Source organism: Xiphophorus hellerii, chromosome 23 (genome assembly GCF_003331165.1).
Source record: "Xiphophorus hellerii strain 12219 chromosome 23, Xiphophorus_hellerii-4.1, whole genome shotgun sequence".
In the NCBI taxonomy this organism is placed as follows: Eukaryota; Metazoa; Chordata; class Actinopteri; order Cyprinodontiformes; family Poeciliidae; genus Xiphophorus; species Xiphophorus hellerii.
In genome coordinates, this window is record NC_045694.1 from 22,800,016 (window position 1) to 22,827,264 (window position 27,249).

Sequence of the window (27,249 nt, forward strand, 5' to 3'; positions counted from 1 at the left end):
GTTCAAAAGAGCTCCAGGGTATAAAACGGTATCTGTTATCTGAAAAGGGAAACTGCAAAGCTGACAGGATGTGTTAAAGAAGCAGCCAATATGCTCATAATTCAAGTGTGAAAATCTGTTGACAGAACAACTAATAGTCAGCATTCCATAAAGCTGCCCTTTGTGGACGAGTAGCGAGAAAGCAACTGCTAAACTGCATACATATGGCAGAGGTTACTCTGGTCAGGTCAAACTAAAATTCAACTTTTTGGTCAAAATTGTCAAACTTTAGCAATCACAACACTATTGTGATTGCTGCGCCTTACTCAGAGCACACCCTCCTCCAAGACAGAACAATGTGTTGGATTTTGCGCTGTTTCGGTGGCTTGCATTAGCAATATATACAGAAAACATTTATCTCCATTTTCTGCATTCAAACACAAAAAGACATGTTCACCAATACCACCGTCTGCTGAGGTTCTAATAGTTTATATCTGCAGCTTTAACTACATTGTCTTTACAGTCAATATGACACTGAGCTAATGGCTGCTCCAACTTTCGCCATTTTAATTCTGTAAGTTGTAAAAGTAAGTTGCCTTAAATCACAGAACTACTTAATCTCGTATATTTTGTTTTTTTTTCTCACTGGAATTTTCTGTCAGGCAAAAGTTTAAGTCACATGCAGACATCTTCATAACGTTCTGTGACTAGAGATGGTTGAGGCCATCAGTAACGCAACGCTAACATACCGTTGTTAGTTACCTAGCTTTTTTGGGGGGGGTCTAATGGCCAAGTGCCATTTGGTTGGACGAAGTTTATACATTTCTATGGATTTTCTTAAGTCTTACATTTGAGTTAGTGAAACCTACAGAAACCGCATTATCACACAAAACACTTGATTTTACTTTCTCCTCCTTATATTGATGAGTTTTATACCACACAAGTTCTGCCTTTCCGGCTGTCCCAAATGAAATCCTTTGTAACTTTAGGTTACCTGCAATGTAATGCATTTGGCAGTCATGTACAGCCCTCCCATCTCTTTATTAGCTCAAACAATAAAGTTTAACTCACATTAACTAAACTCAATTTAGAAGCCAAATGCGTTGGCTTCACTTTTCGCTGCTTGAAGCACTTTTGAATGAGGCTAATGACACAGCACACCAAATAACACACATCATTAACAAATTCAAATCAACTGTTTAATGTTGTCCATAAGGAATCTTGACATTCAAATCAAATCAGAATGGGAGTAAATGCAAGATCTCATTTTCTCAGAGGGTTTCTCGTACATTTGCATATACTAGTGTTTCAGTAACAATCCCATTTTAAAAAGAGGACAAAAAAATTGATTTAAAGTAGAAAACAAAATGCATAAAACAATTTCTGATATACATTAGAAAAAACAGCAAACAGATTTTGGTCATTTTAATGCTCCAGACATCAACGCCAGGCTACTATGTGTTACTGCACTCAGCTGCTTGAGCCCTTAAGGAGAGTCGGAAAGCGCAGGTTGAATCCTCCTGAGAGGATACTGCCTTCTTCTGTTGTTGGTGAATTATTTATCTCAGACACAAACAAAAGGAAAGGTCCAGCCGGCGCAGTTCAATTTTGATTATCAATCACTCATTAACAAGGGTCAAGAGGCAGCTGATCGGCAGGCACTTGGAATCACTTAGGACCAACCATGCTCACATGTTGACACAAACTAACTGCGGTGTGCAGCTGAATTCGCTTAAAAAGTTCCTTATCCTCCTTTAATCTGTACCTGACGAGTTGCAAAGCACACCGACTTGGACCGGCGATTCCTGTGACGTTAAAAACTCATCCGAGGCCGTCGTAACAATGTGCAAGAACAGTGATGACGGAAGGCACTATATACCACCAAAACAAACGAATGGTCAACATTTCACAGAGATGCATCTTAACAGCTTGCGTTAACACCTGAGGTGCTGAGAGAATACGTTTGTGTGTTTGGAACTGAAGCTATCACTGGCCTTAATAGTTCGGACACAATTAAAAGAAAAAACAAAGGTGCATGGGACAAAACAGAGTAAAACTATTTTATCTTCTATGTGTGACAGAGTTTCATTGTATCTGCTTAGGGGAAGGGGAAAAAAAACAAAACTAACTGTTGTAATAAAAATCCCATATCCCTCCATCACCCCCCACCCCCTACATGAGGCAGTTTTCATTGATTATCTCGCTTGGACGCAAACTGATTATAATATTCTTCATAAGTAAAATATATATAGATATCTTCTAATAAGAAAGGCCACAAATTACACTTTACCAAAAGGAGACGCTCCTTGAATTAATCAACAACTTTTCACTGCAAACAATTAATAATAATTACCCCCCAACTGTAACACTTAAAGCCACATTTGGAGTGTGGACACATATGTACAAAGAGAATGCATTCATGTGCTTTGCCGTAGATCTCGATTCATATCAGATTTAGTCTGTAAGATGCAACTCGTCACATTTTCGCTGCCTCTCAGTGAACTTCATAACTTATTGCAAGGGCTCCAGATTTCTATTTACACGTCATAGGAAGACAGAGACCGAAGAAGAAGAAAAAACAAAGAAACATTCTTTGACATGTTAAGGTTAAAATGGCTGATCATGTTATCCAAATGAATCATTAGATAGTTATTTAATAAATGGAGCTATTAATATATGTTTATTTTTGCTACTCTGATTTTGTGTGATTGAGGTTATAAAGCAAATCCCCCTGACATTTTCTCAGTGGCACTGTCTTCTCACTGAATAATAAATCGAACAAGGCACACCATCTTGACGTCTAACCATCATGCCAGACCACACACATCATTGGTTCAATCATCGCGCATTCATTTAGATCCACATCACTACAGAATTGTTAAAAAAAAAAAAAAACAGGGAGATGGCAGGGTGTTAATATGATAGTTGACATTTTTTCAAGTACTCTTTGTTTGGAGCTCATGATGATCCTTCACTCACGGACGGCAAGAGACTGCCTCCATTACCGCTAATCTCTGCTCTCTGGTTCCATCACTTTCCGAAGTTGCCAAAGTCAGCAAAGGCGTCGTGTTTGGGCTGTTGGACCATTGCAGGGTGCATTCCCATCCCCATTCCCATTCCTCCGGGCATTCCCATGGTCATACCTCCCTGTGGCATCCCCATGTTCATCCCCATCCCCATCATGCCCTGGTTAGGAACCATCCCCATCCCCATTCCCATCCCCATGCCAGCTCCAGGCTGCATCATAGCATTAGCAGGAGGTCTGACTGGTGTAGGTCCAAGATTCATACTGGAAAATCCCTGGGTGAGCATGTTGGGAGCCGGCTGATTGCCTGGGAATCCCAAAAGACAGAAGTAAGTACAAGTGCTACATTTTGAGACACTTTTGAACGACAAGGAGACTTGAGAAGAAACAAAGTGATTACGCTTGCTGCTGGTTCAGCTCACCTTGCTGGAGGGTGTTGAGGCTGGGCTGGCTAGGCTTGGGAGGCTGCATGCCAGGCCCCAGAAAGTCCAGGTTGATGTTAACCGAGTGATCGGACCAAGTGGAAGGAAGGGACGCTTTGGCTCCAGGGCCTTGTGAGGCCATTCCTGGGTGCACGGGCTGTGGCTGCAGAGGACCGCCCATGTTAGGGATGGGCTGGTAAAAAACATTTATGTAAGAATACACAAAATGCTGAAACAAGCCAATTCTTGTCTTAATTCACAGTCAAAAGGGTTAAAAGATCCAACACTGAAAAATCTAAGATGGAAATTTGCAGTTTCATACTTTAAAGGTCTAAAACCTTCAGTGTGACCCACTTAACCCCCATGCAATCTGCCCATGCATTTTCTGAACTCTGGAAAACACACCACCTAAAGTAACAGGAGAAAATGGGTGGCGTGGGTGTCAGAGCAGCAAAACAGAGTTTTAAGTAGGTCACCCTTGTAACTGAAAAATATGGTCGACATGTAAGAGCTTTTGTTAAATTTGCAATGTTTTTCAAACTCCTGTCTCATTCTGATAAGAGATGGCGAGAGAAGTGGGTGGTTAGTTGGAGAAATGAACATCTGGTGATGTTAACGCCCTACCAGCATGCAGGTCAACACAAGATAATTCTCCAATAATTAGGCTAGCTTAAAGATGCCTTCAGCAAAGAATTATAAATTACAGAATCAATAAGTAAACATCATTAGTGCAGGACTGACTCTGTCTTATCAGTTTCTTTCAATGGGTTCATTTTCTTTTAGGGTGTTTGCTAATCTTCCAATTCAGAATCAGCACATAACCAACTTGTTAATATTTTACTTGTTTTTTTAAGAAGTTGGGGGATGTTATTGAAATGTTTTGAAAAGTACTAATCTGAATGCCAAGAACATACTGAATAAAAATAATTCAAAGTATTTCAGAAAACCAGATATAATTGCATGTATTTTGAACTATTATAATAGTCAGTAATGGCTCTTGGCTTAAGATAATTTAAGGTGGCTGCAGGTATGCCAATATCACTGTATTTTACTGTATTTACACCAACACATTTGGGAAATAATGATTTAATTGTTAGCATTTCAGAAACAGAAATCCTTACAATCAGTAGAAAAGCAGTAATTTGTTACGCTACGAAAATATTCAAAATGAATTACTGAAATTACAATAATGCTATGCGTAGCATTAAGTAAACATATAGCATAAACATCTGTTAAATTTTGTAGTATTTTTGAGGTGCTCAGTGTGAAGTATTATAACTTTTTGCCTTGTGGCCTATATTGGCTATTTAATTATCTGGGCTATTTGCTCAGGTCTGCAGACAGCTGCCTGACAGACATGTCACTAGAAGTTTGCTAGCTTTCGTTTTACATCAGTGATGGGTGGTGCTTCTTTACTTTCCAACCCGTGATCGTCTATTGTTTTCATGACCAGACAAACACAAAAGTTAGATATTTTTGTAGGCAAGAGAAAAGTAGAATATCGCCAGTTTGCGGCAAAATCCTGCTCTATTTCATGAGTTTTCCACGTTAGGCTGAGTTCAGGCAAACCTACCTGTGACACTGGCTGAGGCATGATGTTGGTGCTCAGTGTCTGTGTGCTGCTCATGCTAAAGTTGAGGCTCTGGGAGGAAGTGAGGGTCTGAGTCGGTCCCATCAAGTCAAACAGGTCTGCCGAGGCGGGAGCCGGGACCGCCGCCGCCACAACCGGGATCGGGGCTGTAGGGGAAGCTGTTGCCATGGCTCCAAAAAGGTCACTTCCACTGTTTTCAGGACTCTGAGCAGATGCTGGAATCTGGCCTCCAGGAAAAGCATTCCACTCACCAAACTCTCCATTGGGGCTAGAGACTGCTGCTGCAGACACTAGAGAAAAACAATCTGTTTGATTTTTCCTGTCTAGATGATAATTTATTATTGGAGCTGAACCCGTTTCCACAAGACGGGGTAAAAGTCAAATTTGAGCCAAGTTTTCTCTTTATCCAGAACATTTTCAGTGACCACTGGTGCTGCGTTTTAAATTTTCATTAACTGGCCCAGCTTGTTGTCTTTCATAGAGTTCCTCCCCCCACCTCTACCAACTTCTTCTCCTGTCCCCGTCTCCTTGTCATCCATAACAGGAGTTGATGTGTGTCTGTTCTTATTATGCAGAGCAGGTAGCAGGCTCCATATGGCCAGGGCTGCCTCCCAACATATTCCTGAATATTCTAGCAGCATGACTGCAACAGGACAGCATACTCCAAGGAAAGAAAGAAAGAAAAAAAAAAACTCTTAAAACATACCAGATCCTGAGACCTGTCCAGTTGAGGCAGCAGGTGAGTTGAAGTCAGCAAATCCGCCGAAGAGATCTACGGCGAAAAATAAAAAATAAAAGTTTTAAACAGGTAAATTCCAGGTGTCAATCTTGTTTAGTTAGCATTCCTTCAGTGTTGAGGTGTCAGAGGGGGTGGTAGGAGGACAGGTGGAGGAGCCCAAACATCTGTTCAGTGCTCCCAACCTCTTCATTCGCCAGGGACTCCTCCAGAAAACATCTGGTGTACTTAGTTCCTATAGATCATCTCCCTCCCCCAAACCTGAAGCCTAGCAGCAGCAGCTGGGCGTCATCACTACCAGCAGGGTCTCCTGTGTTCCTGCAGCTACCGCGAGACGTCTTAATCAGGTTAGTCCAGGGTTTACTGGAGGTTACTACTGGAAGTGCAAGCATGACTGGATTCTCTGCTTGGAATCCATTCAATTTTGTTGACTTAACACGGAGAAAGGAGCTCATGAATAACAAAATGTTTCACAAAATAGTTCACAATCACCCGTGACATTCCACAATATGCATGATGTCAGGGTATCAGAAGGTTTCAGCAAATTGAATTAAATTTAAGACTGAAAAAACTATGGACATAAAGGATGGTTGGAGGATCCAGCTATGTTACCATCAAGCATAGCATCCATCCATCCATTTTATTACACCCTTATCCCTCTTATCCCACTGGGGTTGAGAGAAGTGCTGGTGCCCATCTCCAGCTGTCAATGGGTGAGAGGCAGGGTACACCCTGGACAGATCTCCAGTCCATCGCAGTCAAGTATAGTAAAAATTGTGACGTTTCTAGGGTCTGTTTGTGGCTCTTGGCAGTAGCTCTGTGCTTCTCACACTGCATATGAATCAATACAACCTTAACCCACACATTCATTCATACACACAGACAGACAAGTGGGCTAGCAACATGTGCATTTTTTAAGCAAATTGTAAAAAAAATTTAACTTTTGTCACATCCCGTGTGTTGGGTTTCACTCTGAGTGAGTTGTGTTGAGTCCATAACCCATGATAAATGCAAAAAATCTAGCTAGCAAGGGCATGTTAGCGGCTAGTTTCTGTTAGCCTCAACTGCTTTCACAGAACGCAATGTACATGCTTGCATCTGACTGAAACTTTTGTCTGACAGAAATGTCCCATAAGGGGAAAAAAACCCCATATATAAGTATTTATAAGATTAATTGCCCTGAAAATTTAAGGCATTTTAAGACGTTTATTTTAGATGCATGAAGTTAAGGCTTTTTAGAGGCATCTTGGATGTGGTGGTGTACCTGTGGCAGCAGGCTGGCTGGGTGTGGTGTCCACCATCAGGAGGTCAGCCAGGCCTGTACTGGCAGGTTGGGGTGCTGCAGCTGGCTGGGTCTGGATGAAAAAAAAAAAGTTGCGTTTGCAGGACGAAAACGTGACCACAGATCCACACCAACAACATTTTTTAAACTGCAATTTCTTCAGGTCAGCTGTGCAGTTGCTACCTGTTTAGCAGTGGTATCTGGGCTCTTGTCTCCCATGTAGTGGGCTGCAGCCCCCAGGTCCACTTTTCTAGATGGTACTCCTCTCTTCCGTGTTGCTGTTGTCTCGGTTGCCTGGACGATTTGTACGCTCTTGGTTGTAACAGTCTCCTCTTCGTCTTTAAACTCTCTTTTTGACTGGCCGTTGTACGAAGAACGATCCCGGTCCTCATCGTTGTCACTGCAGGAAGAGAAAGAAAGAAAAAAAAAAAGCAAGGCTGCTCTTAGAATTTGGATAACTTTTTGAACTAGATTAAACTGCAGGCAACTGATTAATTACTGCACACAAATACTGGTATTCTAAGTTATTGACGTGAGAAAGAGATAACGCCTTCTTTAGCATGTCTGGTAACTCCGGTTGATCTGATTTTATTCCTGATGTAACTAATTCACGGATAGGGCTGTTGAGATCTCGTCCTGTAGTTTCTGTACTGCTGCTCCGAGGTCTTGAGTTTGAAAACAATTTTCTAAAGGGAGACCAATCAGGGCAGCAGGAGATGCTTCAGAACCAAAGTTTGAAGAACATTTCCTTTCTTCCCCTGAAAGTGCATTATCCTTACTTTAGATTCACATACTGCCCTCCATCTTTTATTGATCGAGTTTTGGGCCAACTTCACTTTACCTGAAAACAGGAATGTAACCACTGAGCAACAGTGCAGTGTTTTTTTCTTAGAAATTCAGGTAGAACAGTTCTGACATTGACTTCTCTTCAGGTCTGGTTTAGCACAAAGAATATCTTGGGTATTTCTGTGTGGGGGCTTCTTGTCTTGCGAATCTCTTCAAACTTTTAGTAATTCCTAATCCAATCAAGCCTGGGGACATGATTATCTCACATCCCTGATTATCAATAAACTTTGCATCACTGGTGAGAAGTTTTACATTTGTCTTAAAAATCAGAAAAAACGAATATTTATACTCTTGTTAGAGAACAGAAATATGTAAAAAAAAAAAGTTGGATTACTAGACCAGGATATGAACAGGTATGAAGATCATACAATATTTCCATAATCAGTCAATGTTTAAGTAATCTCAGACACAATGTAAAATGTGTAAGATATATTTTTAAACAGCAATCCCAAAGAAATTTTCTTCCTTTTTTGTTTTTTTTGATAATAAGAACTTCAAGCTTTCTTGTACCTGAATCGATCTGGGGAGTCGTCTCTGTCCTTCTTCCTAAACCTGCTTATCGTATCGTCAATGGTGCTGCCGATTTTGTCACTTATTTCCCCCAACTTTTCACTGAAGGGGAAAGGTCCTTTATTCCTCTCCCAGTCATCGTCCCACTTTCCACGGCTTTCACCACCGGAGTCGTACCTGTCCCCCGCTGATGAGAAAAAACATCACAGCACGTAAACTAAAAGAAAAATACTTGTGATTTTCAGGTACTTTTTTATTTTTTCAAAAATCTAAAAAAAAATAAATCATTCAGACACAGAACTGTATTACTTACAGTAACCTCGAAATCCCATACTGTCAGAGGAAACACCGACGAACTTGTCTTTGTTCTTTTTTGCCTTTTTCCGTTCTTCCCTCAGTCTGTCGTCGTCCTGAACAAATTCTATGAGCTCCTTCACCTTCTGACGAACATTTACTCCTTGATCCTTCCCATTCTCGTCTAGTGACAGATTGAAGACAAGAAAAAGGAAAAAAATCAAAAAATCATGACATTTATTGTTAAACATGTTTTGATACAGGGACAACAAAATCCAAATAAACTGCTTTAATAGACTTCCAACTCCAAAATCCTCTTTTCCCATTTGATAAACAACACAAATCAAAATAGTGATAATAAAAACAAAAGTATAACAAGAGAGAAACAATGAAAGTATATCTTACCCACAAAGTGATAACTTTCCAGCGATCTCAGGTCATACAGATGTTCTCTGGAACTGGTTACAACCCTTTCTGACCCATTCCTGATTAGATGTGCCAACAATAGCAAGGACTATAAAAAAAAAATCAATTACTGATTAATTAAAATCTCACAAAACCAACTGTTTTGTCAAAATAACTCTTTAAATGAAACCAGCACTCAGGAGTCTATCACTTGGTATGAACTAGAGCTCTGTGTTTGTGTGAGGCTCCAAACCTTATAGACTCTCCTCCAGTTCTTCTTGTTGTCCCTCAACATGCGGCCCCACAGCATGTTCATTACCTCTGGGAACTGCTCATACATGAAGGTGGCTCTGTTTACACAACCACACAAAGGATAAGAGGAAGTCAACAGTCTTTAACAAATGTTTACATTGTAATGAAAGACAAAGTTATTTCAGGTAATGCAAATTTATTTGCATTTCCTTTTATTAAGCACAAATGAAAAGACGTATCGCTTTGAATTGGGCTTCAACTAACTGACTGTTTGCTTTTTGGTCCTATTCTTATAGAATTTAAACTATAAATTAGCGTTAGCTAAATGTAATGTACTCCAAATGTTACGATTTTGTCTACCTGGAACATTAGCAAGTCAAAGAAAGTAATATTAGATTTTCTGTGTTGCAAAATCCTCTCTCTAAGCAATTAAAATGCACAACTGCACAAATCAAAATTTCCAGACAATATTAATAAACAATTCAGTCAACTTTAACCCCAAGTATACAAATCAGACTAAATCAATGCAGAATCGTTTAGTTTCCAGGTGAATCGACTACTTTATGTTTCCCTGTTATTAAGATGTATATATTTTTGAAATGATCAATGTCATTAAAAAGAAACAAACACAGGAAATGCATTTCTCATTTTGGTCAAGAAAAAACTGAACAATACAATATATTCTTTTCAAATCCCAATAAGGGAGAGTAAGTTATTGATGTTATTTAAACCATAGTAACTGTACTAAAAGATGAACTGCATCCATTCATAGGAAACGATGGATTATTCTTAGCTTCATTTACAAGATGCATGTTGCACAGAGAGAGTAAATCTTTTGCGAACACAGTTCCAGGGTAATTTCATAAACAACCAAACCAGCGCTGTTTCTTCCTGGGAAGAATGTGTAATGCTGGAGACAAAGAGTTTAGTAACAAATTTAATGAGGGGCACATTCAAAATGAAAGCATTAAGAAAAAGAAACAACAAGTCCCTTTAACAGGCTCCTAAGGGTGTGGAGATCATGACGTCTTCTGCTCTTCTTACCTTGAAATTTCAGTCATTAGCTGCCCTGATGGTCCCCAGGGATCATCATTGGTGGCTTCTCTGACTTTAGACTCAACCTCTGAGTAGTTCATCACCACATTGGTTCTATATTCAATCAATTAAACAACAAAGAAAAAAAAAAAACATGAATCTTGACATCTTATCTTGGAATATGGCCACAGCTGAAACCACAACACAGACAATAAAAAGACAAAAGGTCTTTCAGTGATGGCCACACCCATGCTTTGATCCCTATTTAAAACAAAAACAGCCACAAGGAGCACTTATACAAATCAGAAATGAGGGGGAAGACAAGCTAATGGAAAGTCAAACTCCACGTACTATAGAAAGTAAACAGAAGATGTTAATGAGTAAAACAAGGCTGGACTGACCAAGGATAAGCTTTATTCTAACACTCAATAAGTACCTGTGGAAAGAACACAAGTGCAAAAAGAAAACATAAAGACTACAGCTATTTTTGCAGTGCAGTGCAGCAAAACAAAAACGATAGAAGTGCTTCAATTTTATTTGGGATTATAGCAAAAACAATTGTCTTTCAATGAAACTGGTACTAAACAAGTCAAATATATTAATAATATCATTTCTGAAGCTGCAAACATTCACAAAGAATGCAGGAACGTCAAACAAAATGACTTTCTGGGACAGAATGCTTTAAAAGCCTGAAACATCTGGGCATATATATGGTGCATTAACACCTGATAAACTCAATATAGGACAGCACCTGGCAAAGAAATGTTGCAGATTTGTTTTACAAAAAAAAAGACAAGCATGTCATCTTAATTTGAGCATCGTTTGCAACTCACGGAGCTCTATATCCACTTTCAGAGCACTACTGTCTGTAAGCCAGAAACTATCATTTATTATAATAATAATAATAATAATAATAATAATAATAATAATAATAATAAAGACGTCCAATAACAAGGCCTGTCAAAGCTTCATTATGGGTACGGCCAACAAACAATCTGAAACTTGTGCCTAATCAAGAAGGTCTAAAGACTTTGTCTAGAATTAACAGAGCTTTGTGCTGCATAGTTTTAAATTTAGACTCTGTTAGGATCAGATCACGTTAATTTTATTTAGTAAACTATTTTACAACCACGCTAGTTTGCACGAAGTATTAAAATCAGTCTTAGTGGTTAATGTTAAGTAAATGTTGAAATATCTCACAGTTTAGTGACCAAACTTTAATTCAGAAAAGATTCCCAGCCAAGCTGTAATCTTCCAAATCACCTAAAAAGGAGCACAGAGTAATGAAGCATCTATTGCTACACACTGCCAGTCTTCTGCTTGTAGAAGGTCACTACATTTTCTTAAATAAAAATAAAAGAAGTGACTGTCGTTAAACACTGACAACTAAGGTGTGGCAACGTAAAGATCGCCAATTACTCTTACTGAGATCAGGCTCTCTTAAAACCACAGCTGGTACATAAAAGGCCGACTGCAAGATAGCAATTTCAATTGAGAGGAACCACCAACCAGCTAATACCAGCTTATGTTTATAGAAAAAAAGAACAACACATATATGCAATAAGAAACAAACCTGTCTATTTTGGAATAAAGTCAATATAGCTACAGTATGTGCTCTAGCTAAAACTGCAATATATTTTTCTACCATTAGCAAAAGATCCGTGGGTTAGATTATGTTCCACATACAATAACATGGTGACACCGCTGCATTATTATCCAAGTTACAAACTGCATACAGCTTGAATTACTTAGAAATACGAAAATATATAAAATTTGGCTCCTGGCTGAAATTCAGAAACACACAACAAGATTATGATGCAACATTTTTCTGTCTTCGCTGAGGTGGCTGCTCTCCTTGCTATCTGTGAGATCAAACAGAAGTTCTGATGCTTCCAGGGTGACACATCAGAACGCAGATTTCCGCTGCCGCAGCGCAGAGCAAAACGCTTTCCTGGCTGTTAGCAGAGGACTTTAGTGAGTTTTTAATCTGTCAACAAAAACAAGGTGCTGCCGGGGTTTACGTAAATGACTCAAGTTTGGTGACACGACTTTAATCGTTTTGTTAAACGAGAGAAAAATCAGCATGAAGGAAAATACCTTAGTCAGTTTCAACCCCTGTTTCTCTTCCCATGACATCCACTAACAAACGAGATGTTTTACACGAGGTCACACTCCAGAAAGGCGAGTGCATCCACGAGAATAAAAGTCTTCAGTAGACTCAATAGCATTCTATTGTCTGGGTTTGCAAAATTAAACCTTTGAAGGGAGGAAATGTTGTGCAATACCCTAATACAGCTCAGAGCACAGGACAGCACACCACCCTTTGTTCAGCCAGCAGCTCTAAACAAATTATGGCCCAAAACAGAACGAGATGTTGCCCAACTGTAGTGCTGGCAGGCGGAACAGTAAAAGAACCAAATTGATGGCCTTTCATGGCACTTTTGTTAACTCCTCAAAAAACAAACACGAAGGTATTTTCTCTAAATGCCTTTAATTGCCGTTAGCCCAGGTGACTTAGCAAGTACAAGATTTATTATGTTGCAAAACAAACCAAAAACATTTGACTCAAAGAAATTTCCGTTCTTAAGAAATCAACTAGATGTCCACTAATGAGCTGCAAACACAGCAAGGTCACAAATTGGAAACGCTCTGGCATGAATCAGATATTCCAAAACAAAATTCGGAGACATTTTTAAAGGCGAATGAGTGTTAAAAGAAGATCCTTTAATTATATATGCTAGGACTGGTCTGCAGCAGCCATTTTTGGTTCAGTGCCTTGATAAGTCATGATGCAACCTTTGCATATGTATGGTAATAAAGTAAACATATCAAGAAAAAATTTTCATTAGCCTTTGTTTTCTGAAAAATGGGAAAAAAAATTACTTTCAGTCTGAAAGCAAAAGTTTTTAATTTACTTATGACTGGTAGATTTTTATTACTTGCATTAGCTCATGTCTTCAATCATCAATAAAAACCCCTTCAAAAGAAAAATAACACAGGTTACCTGATTTCCATGTGTACGCACATGCAGTTCTAGCCTAAACAAGATCCACTGCACATCAAAATTTGGAAGTAATTTAAAGTTTGATATAAGAATTTAATTTCAGAGATTCATTACAAATGTTTACGTTAAAAAAAAATGTAAGAAAATTGTCTTTTGGGGAAACTGAGGAACAATAAAATACAAGACCAGCTGTTCTCGGTAGATGTTTTAGGCCATTAAACTATTATATTCTGCAGTAACAAATGTGACTTTCTGGCTGAATAAAACTTATACGAGCCAATTTATTCTAGATGCAGAACCAGAGACAAATAGGACATTCTTGAAATATCCCTTGTTGGGCATTTCATGACAATATCTAAATGAAATTAGAAAAATATGCTAATTGCTGTCATTGCTGGTCACAGATCTTAATATAAACTTAGGAGCCTAAATTACGTAAGAATTTCACCTTTTTAAATAAAAGAGTTGTTTTTACAATTAACTATTCAGCGTCACCACATGTTTGTTCAGGATTAGGAATAATTGCAAGGTCAGTGACTCAATACAAATATCTGAACTATAAATTAGGATTAGGCTACAAACTAAACTTTCATGCATTATATAAATAGGGCTGAATTTGAATTTATGTAATTTAATTTGACTCTTTCTTTTTACATGATTGGACTGATTTGATTGCATAGATCTGTACATAAGTTGGGTCAATGTATCTACAGATGAAATTTGTTGTGACTTTACACTGCACAAAAACCTGAATTGAACTGGTTTTAAACCTTCATACGTGACCATGGTATTAAGTTAAAACAAAAATCGTGAAATCGTTTGTTCTTATACACAAATTCTCTAAAAAAAAAAAAAAGTGATCACACACAATATAGGTAACAAAATATGTACACTACTCGATCAATAATCCGTTTAAATACAGTTTGTGCGACAGGGAACTTTGAGTTGTTTATGGCATTCAACTCCCTGAACAGGCGTCAACAAGCGAGTTGGTTGTGTAATGATTCAATGATAAACCATTATAATTTACAGTCTAGCTACAGTAGCGATGAGATAACACGGCTACAAATACGATAAACCACAAAGTGACAAAAAAAAAAAATAAAGCCATTTAAATACATTTCAAACCAAGAGAAACTAAAAAGCAGCAGACAGGACATGGGTTGCGTCTTTAAAAGTTCTTATTGATTTGAATGCCTAAGTGCTGTCAAACTAGCTTAGCTGGCTAGCCCAGTGAGCTACATAATTAGCTTGTTAGCTACGCAAGTTAGCTTGCACTTTCGAAGAAAGCACAAGAACGACCCAAATAACGCGTAGCTCAATACTACAGTCGCCACTGGAAGCAAACAAAGAGCTCAACAAAAATGTCAAATAACCACATTGACACCAATAGTAGTCGTAAAAGTCACTTAAATCGGCAGTAGCGTTCAGGCTAGCTAACTTGTTAAGAGTGACGTGACGTCAAAGTTTTGGGTACGTGTCTCTTTCAAACAGGTAGACTTCAGGCACAAATGACACCAAATAAACTCAAAATAATCGCGATATACTCACGCTTTGTCAACCAGTTCCCGCACTTTCCACATGTTCAGCATCTTGACTATGTGAAAAGGGGCTTAATGCCTCGGTAAAAACCCTTCACACCGGACGAGCACCGAAACCAAACCTTGAACTCTGAAAAGTAAACTATTCCTCACCTCCTCTATCTAGACAGGAGGCGCAAATGCACCAGGCAGACAGGAAAGGTTACTGTGAGAAATGAAATGCCCTCGTAACGTCATCGAAACTGTCCAGAGCAGCATTGGAGTTGTAGTTTATAATGGGCGCCAAACAATAACGTAAATATATGTAAATAGATAACATTTAAGTGACTATAGCTGCCGATTTCCTAAGGTTTTACCAGGCAGAACATCCTGACACAAAAAGTTCACGTTGGGAGGAGATAAGAGAAAAGAGTAAAGGCAGAGCAAATACCTGTAAACTTATTACAATACCAAATTTATGAGTACATAAATTGCTTGATTTTCTTTAGGGTATGATGTGATAGTTTGTATGCAAGTCTCGACTTTGTCTGAGCTGCTATGCTGTAAATGTAGAGTAATAATTTGATAAAATTCAGTGCGTCTGTTTCTTGGCATAATAAATGTTAAAAGCCTGTAACTGCAGCTTAACTGTTTTCAAACATTTTACAACCACAAACTTCAGCTTCAATGTGCATATTGACCTACATTTCTTAGCGTACATTTTAAAAACTGCGTTGCCTATAAAGTAAAGAACCTTCTTTTTTTCGGGTTTCTCTTTGTTACCTTCATATGTTGTTTTTGACTTTTTAATGTTCTTAGTTCTGTGGTGCATGGTGGTTCCATGAGAACCCCATTAGTTTTGCTGTGCCTCACAATGTAAAAACTATAAAGTATAATATTTTATCTATGCTAACGGAAAACTTTGTTTTCAGCCTTTTTTTAAAAAAAAAAAAGGATGATATAAATTTGGACTCAGCCCTCATCTTTACACTGATACCATTAAAAAAGAATTCAATGCAACAGATTGCTTTCAGAACACGATAGATAAGCAGTGCTTTATGCTGGAATCTGGTCTAGTCAAAGTCCAGATTTCAGTTTAGAATCTTTAACAAAGCATGAAATTTGATGTTCACAGATAACCAGAGACCTCAAAAGCTCACAGAAAAGGAATCCAAAGAAACATAATTGAAAAAATGTGCATAATCTGTTGAATAAAAGAGAATTAATTTATTTTTAATTGCTTTAAACAAATGATTGAACCTAAATATACAAAACAACTTAACAATTATGGTAAATGTAAAATATTGGGCTGATTTTTTTGTGCAGTAGTTACATTATGATGCTTGAAAATTGTTTAAAAAATTGATGCCCAATTGGAAAAAAAGCTTTTTTATTTTAGTTTATTGATTTTTTAAATATTCCATCTAGATCTGTTGCCATAAGCAACAACTCAATTGCATAATAAATTCAAAGGAGCTCAATCATTTCGATTTGCATGATTTATTGTTTTTCTCTTTTCTTTCGCTTTCCACCAAAAACTGGATGATAAAAGTCTTCATTCTGGTGCATTGGTCTCAACTATCCCTTTTTTTGAAAGACAATTTTGTTTACAGACACTTTATAATTCATTTTTCTTTGTTGCTTCTGTCTTTTCTTTTCTTTTTTTCGTTTCTGGATATTTAAAATGTCTCCTGATTCCAGAGTTAAATGGTCATTTGCATTTAAACATTATTTATCTCTGAGAATGTGTTCTTGCATTTTTATGCCATTACCATTATATTACTTAACAGTAATCTCAAAACAACAATATAATAATTTATCAGCATTCCATGACATTATTTGAATGTTTGCAAAGTGAAAATAGTTTTGTTTCATTAGGATGTTAAAATGGTTCATGTATTCATGTCTATGTTTATTTCTAAAATAGTGAACATGCCCACCTGTCCTTGTAAACTCTTGCAACTCTTGCCTGTATGTTGATCACAGTTTTCACTCGAGACAGTGATGTGCATCCCCGCCCCCTCCTTGGGGGGGTGATGTGCATCCCCCCAAGGAGATGCACATCACCCCCCCAGGATTTTTAGTTTTTTTGTCCAAATATGTCCCAGCCGCCCCAGGACTGTAATCCCACATCACAGTCAGCAGGTCACCACCCCAAGTGTGCACGCCGTCCCTCCTCATCCGGCATTCAGCCATGCTACAGTGACCCAGTGATGCTGTGTGACAGGCCGGGCAGGGCACTTGCTGTTTGTGTCAATCCAGATCAATCACTCCCTCTTCTGGACGGACAACGTCATCAACGGCCAGAAAGGTCACAGAGTGTGCTCAAGCCGGGCCCGATGTCACGAGCAGGGAGGTCAGCGTAGCATCTTCGCACCCTTGAATGGCTGAGTGTCGAGTTTTATATATATATATATATATATATATATATATATATATATATATATAAGCTCGAATTGATCTTATCAACAACCCAGCCATATATATATATATATATATATATATATATATATATATATATGGCTGGGTTGTTGATAAGATCAATTCGAGCTTTGTCTGTGTTACTTTTAGAAGTGGAAGAGTTTAATCCCCAGCAGTGGTCGCTTTATTTATTTATCTTTTTTTTTTTTTTGTTCTCTTGTGGCTGGATTTGTGCAAAAAAGTATTAAGACTCTTTGTTTTATTGATTGGTATTCCAGAGGGTAAAATAAGCCCTCAGATGCCCTACATTTGACAGGGTTTCTGTTCTCTAATGATACATGTAAATACGGCCCATTGCTTACACTTCGGCGGAAGAGCGGGAAGGAACAACACAATAGCCAAAATACAAGCCATCTGAGGAAAAAAACAACAAGAAACAGCACTTAACGGCCCAGAATGCACCGTACCCTGGGGAGAAACCTCAATTACTGTTACACGTCCAAAAAGAAGAACTCTGGGAGAAGTGATTGCCTAGATGGAAATGGTTGTGTTTGTGCATGTGTGAGTGTTTTTTTTTCTTTTCTTTTGTGGGTGTTGGCTGGAAGAGGATGGATGGAGAGGCACTCAGTTAAAAGATCTTTCAGGAACACTTTGCCTCCGTGACGTTGACGCGAGCTGTTGATTGACGTGCACTTCTCGACAGAAACCAGAGCTATCAACGTATCCGCCGCGCATTAGGGATGGCACGGTCCTAAGGGAGGGGCCTAAGTGGTAAATGATGTTGCTCAAGACACTCTCTGTCAACAGCGAGTGTGTGTCTGTGAGTACGTGAGTGCTGAGGACGGCAAAGCATTCAATCAGAGCTTTGATTGAAAAACATTCATGTCCTTAAAGATCAGGATTGTGTACGCTGATTTATGGTGGTGCATGTGCGTGGGTATGTGTGTGTATGGAGGTGAGTTGGATGGGTTTTTTAGGTTTTGTTTGAGATCCAGTGAAAGGGGAAGAAGTGAAGTGAAATCTTAAACAACATAATGAAGTTAAATGCAAAGTTTTGATAAATTTCATATCCAGGAGGAAGAAGGAAAAGGCTTTTGCGGCAAAAAACTCCCAGAGATCCAAATTATGTTTTTGAGATTGGAGTAAGGCCGTTCCTTCTTCATGTTTATCTACAGCATCTCACAAAATTATTAATACCTTGTGAACCTTTCCACATATTCCACTTCAAAATGCAAATCTTATTGGAGATTAAGACCAACACAGGGTGGTGCATAATTGTGAAGTTCAAAAGCATATTACCAATCATTTATACAAATAATCATCTGGGAGGGGGTGGGATGAAATACATAGCATATTTATTCCCCTTTACATTGATATCTCCAAATGCAAAAGTTGTAAAAAAAAAAAGAAAATAAAATATTGTTGAAATGTGTATATATTTATAATACCAGAAATGAATGCAGCTGTCCCGGGAATGCCTTACAGAATATTGTAGAATGTAGAGGATTGTGACCACTAAGGAACACCCCAGAGAGATCAGGAATAAAGTTATTGGAAAGTTTAAGGATCAGGTTATAAAATATCTCAAGCTTTGACCAAATCATAGACCACTGTTCAATTCATCATACATAAATAACAGCATAACAAAGTGTCGAGATCCAGACTGCCTGAGATCGAACTGTTTTGTAATGAAGACAACAAAGTCTCTAGATGTACAAAGTTTTGTAGAGTTGTATACCAAAAGACTTGCAGTTGCAGTTGCAACTAAAACTGGTTGAGTGCATTGGCACTTTCCAGATTTTGTATTTATTTATTGTTTGGTAGTACAAATTTGGACTAAACTATTTATCCACTTCAGTCCACTTCTCTACTTTGCATTGCTGTCCTACAGACAAACCCCATAAAAGCATTGAACTTTTTTGTAGTTGGACAAAATGTAAACAAGCTTCAGGGGCAGGATGATTACTCTGGCGAGGAAATGTAACCTCATCCCACTCATTGTCCTGCTGCATCAGTTGATCATCGATTGCTCAGATCAAAATTGTCCGTAATAAGTTTTCGACTGAAGGAGCTGTAAAGGTGAGAGTGAAAGGAATCTTGTTCTGGGACCTTAATCAGCACTAGGTGGCACTCTGGCTTCTCTGGGATCAAAGGCGGCTGAGTTTGTTCAGCTTTCCCAGCTTCCACAAACCAGTGTGTGTATGTGTCAGTCGGAACAACCGCTAGAAGTCAAGGGTGTGTGTTTACATGGCTGACGTTCCCATGGCAGATGTGGTCTGGACATCTTTTTGATTCGGGAATGCGCACAGAAAAGCTGCAGCCCCATACAGCTCTGCTATTTCTTCTTTCTCTGCAAACATGTGCTTTCAATCTCTCCAAACACTATGAGCTCTCTCTCTCTCTCTCTTTGCCATTTTTACAAGGTCATTACAAAACAATGCTCTTTGTTTTGCACATTAGCTATGAATTAGCTATCCCACCCATCCTTGTGCCTGTGCATGGAGGAGTTTCTGATGTGTGGAGCCACTCGCTGGGGCCCAGCTTTCCTCCTGTCAGTGTGAGGGCTCCTTGGTCGCTGTTATATTTCAAGCTGTTATTGTTGGCCCTCTCTCAACCCCAGTAAGATCTTTAGTCCTTTTCCCAAGCGATATAACCCCCACACACATTACACAGTATCTGACCCCTGTCTCCATGACACATGACAGGTCCACCGTGGAGAGTGTGTGTGGGCATGTGAGCAGGGGGGGGGGGGGGGGGGGTGGACTGATAGGTCGGGTGCGCGCCTTTTAATGTGGAGGTTTTTCTTTTCATTTAAATGTGCGAGTGTGTGCATAGGGCAGAGTCTTTTTTTTTTTTTTTTTTTGCGAGTGCACAGAGTGTATCTGGCACGGCGCGTTGGGATGGAGCACGCTAAAACAATGAGCGCGCTTGACACAAGTTCAAAGTCGCACAGACAAACCGCTGTGATCTCAAGCCACACACACAGATGTTCTTAATGGGACTAAAGTAGCATTCACATTCCTGCGGATAACCAGTCTGTTTATTTTTCTTTCTAAAGCGGAGTGGATCGACACTTTCCACGGTGAAAAAAAAACAAAACAAAACAAAAAAAACAAAAAACGGTGGGTGGTGGTGGTGGGGGGAGGAGGAGGGGGGGGGGTGGGGGGGGACGATAAAACGTTGTGCGAAGGCGTGCACCACAGTTTGAACCTCCAGAGTTAATTTGTCAGTATTGCTAAAGCATGAAACCTGAGGGCTTGATTTAAGAGTGGCGGTAATGCAGTGTGTAATGGAAGTTAATGCCGGAGTGCGATTCTTTAAAAGTCAAAAAGTGGCTGCATGGTGTGTCATTCCATGACGCGCTGTGGGGATGAGGGGGGAGGGGGTGCAAGAAGACAGTTTTGGCATAATTGTGACGGCTTATATTTATGAGTCAGGGGGTGTTGCGTCAAATCCTGTCGCTTTTTTTATGCATGGAGCACCGTCCGCGCGCGCACACGCGGAGCGAAGAGCCGCACAGGTACGCTCTGGAGCATCTGCTCCTTTACAGCCAGATTGAATTAGCAATTACAGAGAGTAAAAAACCAGAACAAAACATCTGGAGCTGGTAGCAGCGCGGGTTATAAATCTGTGCATTAGGGGGGTATGAAAATGAGCCAAAGTGAGAGTCTCAAGGACAGTGTCTCTGCTTGGCCCATTAACATGCCAGGGGTGTCAAAAAGGACCCGAGGCAATGGAAGAAATGGGACAGAGCAGAGGGCTTTAGAGGGCATGCAGCACAACAGTGAACAGCGAGGTAAAACGTTTCTGTCAACTGTGTCTTGCAGAAGTAGTGGACTTTTTCCACATTTTGTACAACCACAGGGTCCAATTATACTTTGATGGGATTTTACGTTGTAGACCAGGACAAAGCAGAGCCTAACTGTGCATGGGAAAGAACATGATTTTGTGCAATTAATATTTACAAAAATATGAAGTGATTTGGATTCAATCTCTTTTATTCTGATGGAGACATTTCTATCTGCATGCTTTTATCTTGTTGTGTTCTCCCTGCTGCCCTCTGGAAAGAGGTTCCGCAGCATCCGGTGCAGGTCCACCAGGTTCCGAAACAGCTTTTTCCCACTTGCCATCAGACTGCTGAACTCTTAACTGGACTGCACTCAAAAACTGGTCTCCACTTCATACCTTGCACATATACATAGCTAAATAACTTCTATTTTACTGTCATTCCTGCACTTTATATTTTATATTTAGATTTATATTTTATATTGTATTTTATTTTATTCTGGAGTAACCTCATAACATTGGAACCTCAAAACATTGTCCTGAGCCGTATGCAACGAAATTTTGTTCTGTATACACCCTGTGCATGCAAAATGATAATAAAGTCAGTCTAAGTCTAAGTGTGTGTGTTTCATGTGAATGATTTTTAGTTTTTCTTAAAGGGGATGAGGTACAGGTGGAGCAGACGTCCCTCCTTCCTGATGGGGAGGGTGGATGAGACGCCAGAACAGCCAGGAAGCAGCAGCAGCAGTGGTTGCATCCCAAGCAGTGAGGTAGGAAGAGACTTTTGGAATTGGAGACTCCTACTGTCATGGAGGATTTAAGACCTGATAACTGATTCCAGTTGGAGAATCAGGGAATTTAAAATTTTCTCATAGTTGTTTTTATAATTAAGCAGATTTTATTACTATTTTAGCCACTTTTTAAAAAAGTTTATTTTACTTATTTCACAATTAATTGCAAGAAATGTTTAACTCCTTTCAAATAATCTTTACTTGGTTGCCATTTGTCTTCTCCCTGTTGATTTCAAAAGATCCCTCAAAACCAGTCCGTTGTCTACCCCGACTCTCCAGTAAAATGTTGCGTTAATATTCTCACTTGGAACTGTAAAGTTCCGACTTCCCAGTCAAAACTAAATCGGAAACCGACTCTGACTTCTTCCAGTTATGACTTGAAAGGCGGGCTTCGCGTTTCAATATGGCCGCTCCTCGCATCAACAGCAGCAAGACATGGTGGGAGCATTTATTGTTGTACAAGACACACATGTAAGAGTGTAAGTACAATCAAAGTGACAAGTTGCGCCTGCAACTGCAAAAGTGGTGTTTGCTTATGGAGAGTAAAACTTAAAATGATGTCTGTAAGAGCGACTGCAAACAATGTTTACAGGGGTCGCCATGGTGACGTCCAGACTCCTTAACTAGAACGCTGTTACCGCGGGTCTGACCCAGCTCTGTGTTCCCACTTTCCAGGTAACTGGAACGCAGTAGAAGTCCCAGTGCAACCAATTGGCTTCAGAATTTAACTAATTAGTAAAAAGGACTCTACCTGGGTGTAATCTCATCTGACAGCTGTTCTCTGAAGACCTCAGAGGTTTGCTAGAGAACATCAGAGAACAAACAGCTCCATGAAGACCAGGGAACACTTTTGTGCCAATTCTTGCATAAAATAATTGATAAAATGAGTCTCCAAGAGTGCAAAGCTGGTGGAGGCATATTCAGAAGGCCCGTAGCTGTAAATGCAGCAAAAGGTAGAGATACGCAGTAATGGCTAAAGGAGCTAAATAAAAATGCATAACACCCTTTTCGGATTTTAGTTGAAGAAAACGTTGAAAACCACGTTGTTTATTTTCTGCAACCCACTTCTTTGCGATCTGTTGCACTAAACCTCGATATACTATATGGAATTTGAGGTTGCGATGTAAGGAAATGTGAAAAAGGTCTAGCATGAATAGTTTTGAAAGGCGCTGTATAAGGGCACGATGCTGTAGTTATTTTAAGATAAGGAGAATTTTCTTACATAAGCTGACCTCTACACACAGTGAGAAAACTGTGGAAAAAGCAAAGAGAAGCTATGAAATAAAACCTAAAGGGTTTTGGCAAAAACCTTTCGAGTTGTGTGGGTGCAAGAATTAAGAAAACGAGGCCAGAGATTACGACTTATGTCCTGGCACGTTTAAGGATGCTGGATGTGGTGGTGGGTGTTCGCGGATGTACTTATGCACAGATTGGTTCAAGTTCACATAAATGCGAGCTTGGAAAGCAACAGTACCATTACCACATCTGTTTTTGCTATTATTGGCACAATAAATTACGTAGCCAATTTGTTTGCGCTGTCGTTGTAGTAATATAATCAAATTATCCCATGTTAGGGAAATGATTATGTACGGAGCGGAACCCATCAGGGATTCACAAGGCAATCAGTGAAGTAAGACAGAGCTAAAATGTTAACGAGCTGCATATCAACTGTACCAGATCTGCTTATGTCTTATGAATAACTACCAGCAAAACGAGTGAAACTTCTCAACTCTAGACAGAATTAAAAGAAAACACACAACCAGGAATGCTGTACCCACTAATCAGTCAGGGCTAGGAGGGATAAGTCATTGCGGAATATCAGCCCGGCAGAGCTGTCTGAATAAGAACAGATAGCTGAACGGTCATAATTGAAAGGGTCCAACACGTGCAAAAGGAGAAGTGCGTGGAATGAAGGACAATATCAAATGAGCCTTATCAATTAAAAGCCAGGAAACAGTGTTTACAATCCCACTCGGCGGCGAAACACTCGGTGGATGTTTCAAATAGGTCAAGGTTGAAGTGAAAACAAAAGTTAGTCGATTAGCAGGCGAGGTGCAACGCTCCTAATTTGTATGCTAATCTGGCAGATCATCATATCATGTAGGTGCCTGGCTGCGATTCTACATCTGCACGCACCCATTTAATTATCCAAACACAATTCACAAAAGTCACTGGAAACAAACCAAACCAAAATAAAGTAATTTGCATATATTTAAAAGAGCAGATAAACTCCCTCGGGGTTGGTTAATATTTCAGAGGCATAATAATAATATGCAAAATCATTCACTCCCCCCCCCCTGCACCAAAACAAAGTAGCATTGTCGATGTAATTAGGGTGTTTTAGAGTTGAATCACCCTGGCAAATGACCATGTTTTTCTCTCTGGGAGACCACTGGGTGTATGTATGTATGTATGCATGGAAAACTCTCTCCTCCTCCTGCTAAAAAATAATGTGTGTGTGTGTGGGGGGGGTGTGTGTGTGTGTGTGGGTCCGCGTTGCATTGTCAACGCTCGTCCAAGTCCACACGGTCTCAGAAAAAGGATTGATTAAAGAGAGAGTGTCTGTCTCAGAGCAGTTAATGAGGTTTAGTCCCATGAGCTGCGAGGTTTCAGGTTCGTACGCGTGCGCGCACGCGTGTGTCTGCGTGTGCGCACGCAGGCCTCGTGGAAGGCGTTGTTAATTGGCTAAGACTTACTTTCAGCAGGGGGATAGGCAAGGGCACAGAGCCTCCACATTTTGTAGAGTCTCATTTGCAGAACACGGCGATACGTTCGCTTTCCATAATAAATATTATTTTGACAGAGTGATGACTCAGTAACATGCTGACACGAAGAAGTATTGGCTTAATTAAACTTTGAGTTTTGTTGCATTTATTCTGATTTGCATATAAAACATTTCTGTTTGAATGATTTAAAACGGGGGTGGGGGTGTTTTAATGGTGCTATCCGGTGGTGCACTTTTTTTTTTTTTTTTTCCAACAAAAATGTGCAGTGACAGGAAGTAAAAAGTGCAGCTGGGGATTTGGCTCTTTTGAAAGATTAAAAAAAGAAAAAGGTTTTCAATGTACGAATAAAAAAAAAAAGATTTTGTGTGTATGTTGGTGAATGACAATACCGATCAGCTGGTATTAAGAAATGTTGTACGCAATACACAAGTTCACATTCTAGTAAGAGGACTGTGACTGAAAACATGCATTAAAAAGGAAAAAAAAATTAAGATAAATGGATAGACTCAAATTAATTCAGATCAGTCGCCTTCTGCCTTGCGTGATGTTATAAGAGACGTGCAAGCAGGGAAGGCTGTTTTTCAAACCGGTAATCTTATCCTGATTAAATATTTCTTTACAGTGAAAAACCTAAACAATCTGTGTTTTTTATATAGGTGACAAATGATGCCTAAAGTAAGCTTAAATGATTTCAAAGCAGTGTCTGCCAAGTAGCTTTAAGTGTTTTGAGTCACCTGGGTTTTATTAGAAAATGTGAATGAAATCCAACTTGTTTGGTCTCTGGAAACAAAAAAAAGAAGAACCCCCCCCAATAACACAGTTAAGGATGGATGCGGTCTCTCCGGGTCTCGGTACTGACCTGTCCATCTACATGCATATGCAGACCTGTGTGTTCCTTTGCAGTGCAACATGCGGCACATCTCGAACAGCAGGAAGCATTGCTGCTTTCATGTGGAGCACAGCCCAAAGTAGAGCAAGATCACTACGTGCGTGTTGAGTATGCATGTGTGCGTGTGTGTGTGTGTGGTGTGTGTAAAACCTAGGCTTTTCCCCCCATGGGACCAGCACAAACACGCTTCCCATCTTTCCTTTGAGTTTCACATTCAAAGGTTCCACTCGTTCAGCTGTCAGTCATTCCCTCAGCCAATCAAGGCCCCTCATTCTCAGTCTGTTTATAGATCAAGGGCGGTTTTAGCGTATGTATGTTGATGTGACTGGAATTTTCACCATGACTAATACTGATACTGTAAATATTCATATATTTTTTTTTTACACATCACCTATGCTGTCAATCAAAATCAACATTACGGCGCTGTATTGTGGTTTGCACTGAAAGGCCTTTAACAACAGTAATTACCACAGGTCCTGGAAACCCTGTTGTGGCCAATACAGGATTTCTTGAAGCGCCATTTTGTACAGTGAGGAAAAAAAAGTTTTTTCTAAAGCAAAGGCAATGAGATAAGTTTGAAGTTTATATGGAGAAAAAAAAACTATAGTCCTCATAGCTATTAAACAACAACAACCACAAAAAGGCAAGAGAGGATGTTGGTTGTGTGTGTATTTCATATGCATTTAAGACTAAGTGCTGCAGAGAGACATTAACCACTGAATGAGGGTGATCGCAACCCAGATATGTCACACCTAATTTAGTGGCTAAGAGTATAAATGAAAAAAGTATAAAGAATACAAATGTATTTAATATATATATATATATATATATATATATATATAAAGAGAATGGAAGAAACAAAGAAATACATCAGATAAACTGCGACAGCATAACCCTTGAATTTTTCCATATTTTCTTCACATTACATTCACAATGTTGCACATACAGTAAGTGTGAAGTTGAAGGGCAAATGTTATAAGGATAAGGTTCACATTTCTTTTCTTTTTGTTCAAATAAAAAACTAAAAAGTGTGGTGTCCATTTGTGTTCAAGTTCCTTTGCTGAAAAGAACCAGTTGCTTTTAGAAGTCACCAGTTTTTTTACTTGAGTCCTCCTAAGTTTAATTTGATGCTAAGCCTTAATCCACCTTTTCTCCAAAGGCCTCTGAAGTTTGTTAAAGAACATTAGCAACAAACACAGACAACAGATCAGATACAAAGTTGTTGATGAGTTTAAAACGACATAAGGTCATAAAACAATATCCCTCCCTTTAAGTTTTTATAGAGCACTGTTCAGTCCATCATGCAAAACTGGAAAAAATATGGCGCCCACCCAAGACATAGTTATGCACCAAGGAAAGCACCAATCAATGAAGCAACAACCAGACCCAGGGTAACTCTGGAGGAGCTCCAGAGATCCACAGCTAAGGGGGGACGATTTGTTGACAGCTAGTAGAGAACTCTACAATTTTCAAGTTTATGGAAGACTGGCAAACAGCAGTGTCATTGAAAAACAGAAAGCCATGATGTTTGCGGTTTTCCTTGGCAGAGGCAAAACAACTGAACATGGAGGGTTCTAAACACAAGGCAATCCTGGAAAAAAAAAAAACTGCTAGAGGCTGCAAAAAGACTTTAACCAACCTAAAATACAGCAATAAGTACAGGAGGGTAAAGATGGAGACATATTTTTGTTTTAGAACGGCCCAGTCAACATTCAGAACTACGTCCAATTAAGAA

At 39.4% G+C, this 27,249-nt stretch overlaps 1 protein-coding gene across 1 annotated transcript; it reads right to left on the reverse strand.

Annotated features, from left to right (window-relative positions):
- Positions 1-1,156: 1,156 nt before the first annotated feature.
- clint1a (clathrin interactor 1a) lies at positions 1,157-15,099 on the reverse strand. The gene is made up of 12 exons (XM_032554216.1): positions 14,933-15,099; positions 10,387-10,491; positions 9,344-9,440; positions 9,091-9,199; positions 8,705-8,869; positions 8,392-8,578; positions 7,219-7,435; positions 7,018-7,108; positions 5,724-5,789; positions 5,000-5,307; positions 3,427-3,619; positions 1,157-3,311 (listed from the first exon to the last, which is right to left on the reverse strand). Exons 1-12 carry the CDS (start codon positions 14,971-14,973, stop codon positions 3,010-3,012), a joined length of 1,881 nt encoding a protein of 626 aa, XP_032410107.1. The 5' UTR covers positions 14,974-15,099; the 3' UTR covers positions 1,157-3,009.
- Between the last annotated feature and the right edge of the window lie 12,150 nt (positions 15,100-27,249).

Excerpts from the sequence above, each read along its gene's own strand:
- clint1a (XM_032554216.1), bottom strand. The coding sequence starts at position 14,973 with ATGCTGAACATGTGGAAAGTGCGGGAACTGGTTGACAAAGC. Across the intron at positions 5,790-7,017 it reads CAGCCAGCCTGCTGCCACAG|ATCTCTTCGGCGGATTTGCT; the intron begins GTACACCACCAC and ends TTTTCGCCGTAG. Across the intron at positions 5,308-5,723 it reads TGGACAGGTCTCAGGATCTG|TGTCTGCAGCAGCAGTCTCT; the intron begins GTATGTTTTAAG and ends GTTTTTCTCTAG.